This window comes from Nicotiana tomentosiformis, chromosome 11 (genome assembly GCF_000390325.3).
Source record: "Nicotiana tomentosiformis chromosome 11, ASM39032v3, whole genome shotgun sequence".
NCBI classification, from domain to species: Eukaryota; Viridiplantae; Streptophyta; class Magnoliopsida; order Solanales; family Solanaceae; genus Nicotiana; species Nicotiana tomentosiformis.
Window position 1 is genome coordinate 121,242,783 of NC_090822.1, and position 3,549 is coordinate 121,246,331.

The 3,549-nt window shown below is 39.0% G+C and overlaps 1 protein-coding gene across 1 annotated transcript; it reads right to left on the bottom strand.

Moving 5' to 3' along the window:
• Window positions 1-241: 241 nt before the first annotated feature.
• Window positions 242-2,361, bottom strand: LOC104093368 (uncharacterized). The gene is made up of 7 exons (XM_009599097.3): window positions 2,200-2,361; window positions 1,319-1,390; window positions 1,111-1,241; window positions 813-951; window positions 648-717; window positions 429-556; window positions 242-324 (listed from the first exon to the last, which is right to left on the bottom strand). The coding sequence occupies exons 1-4, from the start codon at window positions 2,332-2,334 to the stop codon at window positions 822-824; spliced, it is 468 nt and encodes a 155-aa protein (XP_009597392.2). The 5' UTR covers window positions 2,335-2,361; the 3' UTR covers window positions 242-324; window positions 429-556; window positions 648-717; window positions 813-821.
• Between the last annotated feature and the right edge of the window lie 1,188 nt (window positions 2,362-3,549).

Below are 3,549 nucleotides of genomic sequence, written 5' to 3' on the forward strand. Positions count from 1 at the left end.
TCTTCTCCTTCTCCTTCTCCTTCTCCTCCCTACTTTTTTGAGCCGAGGGTCTATTAGAAAGAGTCTCTCTACCTTCACTAGGTAGGGATAAGGTCTGCGTATACACTACCTTCCTCAGACCCCAAGTATGGGAATATAGTGGGTATATTGTTGTTGTACTTACTTCATCAAAAAAAAAAAAAACTCAAAAGAATCACACCACCATCATAAGAAAAAAAAACTGCATATTTGAATCAAACTAAAGAACTTCATCTTAACATGACGTACCAATAGGCATTCATTCAATCCCCATAATATATTTGCACATATTTTTGCCTCAGGCTCCTACAAGAGATAGCAATCAAAGTCACTTTCTCATTATTCAGATAAATGGAGCTCAATCCTTTTCCCCAAAGGAAAAAAAAACAGAAGCATATGTTGAAGGCAACTGAATATAAAGCATCCCCCAAAGCCAGTATTATATCGCCAGACAACTGCTTGAAGTGTGACTAGTTTCCACCTTGAGCAATCTCTTTATCTACCGCCAGTTTAGCAGAAGGCAACAGGGATGACAATGCTTAACCACCACAAATTATAACATCTCATCAGAAGTTGAAGGAGTTAAAATAAAAATGAAGAAAACCATATGAAATCGAGCAATGTTTTACCATAATTAGCATAGTTCCTGACATCATCGCCGATATAAAATTTAAGAAGCGGAACTAAAACTGAAGCAGCCTGTTTCATGATTTAAGCCATAAGTATCACCTGTTGTAAATCCACTTAACAGAACACGAGAAAATGTAATCGTGCAGGTGATTATTCATGCTAACTTAGGAAATTCATGGGTAGAATTCTTCCTTCAAATTATGAGCATATCTACCAAGGAGACCACAAGCTATAGATTTCACTTCTACGAGGTCACAAACTTTGATGCATATCATTTCATTCCCAAACTTGACTTTGTGTATACTGCAAAATGTGAAACTGAGGTTGATCCTAGGTAGCCCCAATAACCACATTTCCCTAGCAGTCTTAGTACTGATCAGTAGGGCAAAAGAAATAACAAGAAATTAATCCTATGAACTTCAAAAATAAATACAAAGCCAAATCTCTATGATAAAAACTTACCTATCATACAATTTATCAGTCGATACAGTCTTATGGGGCTCAAATTGAGCACATTCAACTAAAGAGGTCATGACTGTACTCATGTGAGGAAGAAAATCCTTTCCTATGCACTGACAAATTCTGTTACATGCCTGCGATGAAATCAAGAAACCCTGAGAGGCCAATATAAAAAGTTCTAAGCTCGTAAAATCAAAGGATTAACACATACCTGTAGAATGTAAACAATAGTATCAGACTCTCTCACTTGTGATTTTTGAAATGACTTGAGCACTTCCATAACCTTTAATGACACCAAAAACAGAATTTAAAAAGTTGATGTTGAGAAATGAAGGAACGGGTAAGATCACACAAACATGTCGCCAAGAGAAGAACGAGAGCGCCAAAAGAGAGGCAGAATGTAGGACAAAAGAGGAACTAGGAGGAGAAGATATATATGAGTCATTAGTCGTTGCTCCCAAGTGCTGAAGACAATGGTAATCCATCTGCAATGGCACTGTTGAAAAATACTCGCTCATGATGATGTTTACATCAAATCAATGAATACATGACATGTGTCATTGACGCTTTATCACTTAATTGTGGTTAATTAACTTGTATTTTCACCTCGAGTTAACATTTTTTTTTAATACAACAGACCTATTTTATTTCATTCTAACAAGGAGTACAAAAGACAGAGGCGTTGGCATCCTAAGCACTCTGTTCTACAGAGGTTGAATGCAGCAACCAGTACATATGTAGACCTTCAGATATGTTAACAAAAGAGGGTAGGGAGTGATAAATCTTCCGTATACTACAGAAAGGTAAATGAAGGTACATCAAAATTGTATTGTCTAAGCAGATGTCGATCCAATGTAAAGTTGTTCTTCTTTTGTTTCATCCTGAATAAAGGGAATTTGAGCTTATCCATATTAACATCCCCCGGCCTACCTTGGGAGGTGTTGAAAGGTTGTATACTAACCATTGATAAATTATGGTTGTATGGTATAAACACCGGGTGTATATAAGTTTTTCCAATAACATGAATATATGTCTTGCGCATCACACGCACATGCAAAAAGATGTAATGGGCATATACTGTTGGGAGAAGACCAACTCTAAGTCATCTCTGAATTTCTCTTTGCCTACAAAAAATGCAATCAGGATTATGCACTCGAAGGCTCTGACTTGATGCTTGTGATTAGATTTATCATTTGCATTTACCTGGATAGTTTTCAAATATGGCATTACAAAATCATAGTACTCTCGGAATTGCTCCTTCTGAAATGTATACTCTCATCAAGCCATACCAAATAGTAATATCATTTACCTAGTCATATGAAATCGTCCCTACTGCCTACGAATTTTATGACCTTTCCTTCCAAAATAGAACTGTGATCCCGCTTACGTAAATATCAATCCCATACAAGACACCGTATATACCATGCCATCATATGAAAAGTATGAGAACTTCATAGTCAACTCCAAGTCATAAGCAGAATACATACCCGTTCAGTCAGAAACCTTCCGTTTGATCTCACCCAGGAGAAAATCACTATGCACCACATGCTCCTCACGCCAATAGGAAATATACTCCTCGAACCTTGGTAAAATCTATTGAGAACTCTTCCAACCCATTTGCACATAGCCAAGCTATCAAAACTGAATCTCTCTAACTCAACCCAGTCACACAGGTTTCCAAAACCCAAGCGCATTGTCATGAAACACCTGTAGAGACTAGCCACGTCGTAAGTATCCAAAAAACCGATTATATCCTTTACTGTGCTAACCCAACCTACTACCAAGCTATTCTTTTTATCCAAGTCTTTTCTAACAACCCATTCAATTACGAGTCCAACCATACTAGTTTCACTCAAATCCGACTCCAATTCGATGTTCAAAACTCAACAATTCATATTATGAAACTTTCGGCCAAAACCCCCAATTTTCTCTTTAAAATTCACAATCAATTATCAAAAACGAATGTAGATTCATGAAATATAACCAAAACCGAGTAGAAAATACTTACCCCAATCCTTGTGATGAAAATTAGTCCAAAACGTAGCTCAATCTGAGCTCCATAGCTCCCAAAATGAAGAAAGAACCAAAACCCTCGATAATATAGCTTCTGCCAAGCGATTCCGCATTTGCGGACAACTTGTCGCATCTGCGACCACCGCTTTTGCGGTAAAACTTCGCTTCTGCAAAAACAACTGACCTATCAATCCGTCGCAACTACGGCCTTTAAGCCGCTTCTGCGATCGCGCTTCGGCGCACTTGAACCGCATCTGCGGTTGCGCAGGTGCGTCCAAGCACCTGCGGTTGCGCAGGTGCGTCCAAGCACCCGCACCTGCGATCCTCATGCCTAGCTCCCCTTCACGCTTCTGCGACTCCTCTGTCTCTTCTGCGATCATCTCACCTGCGCAAACCAGCCACAGGTGCTATCACACCAGAACCAGCAGC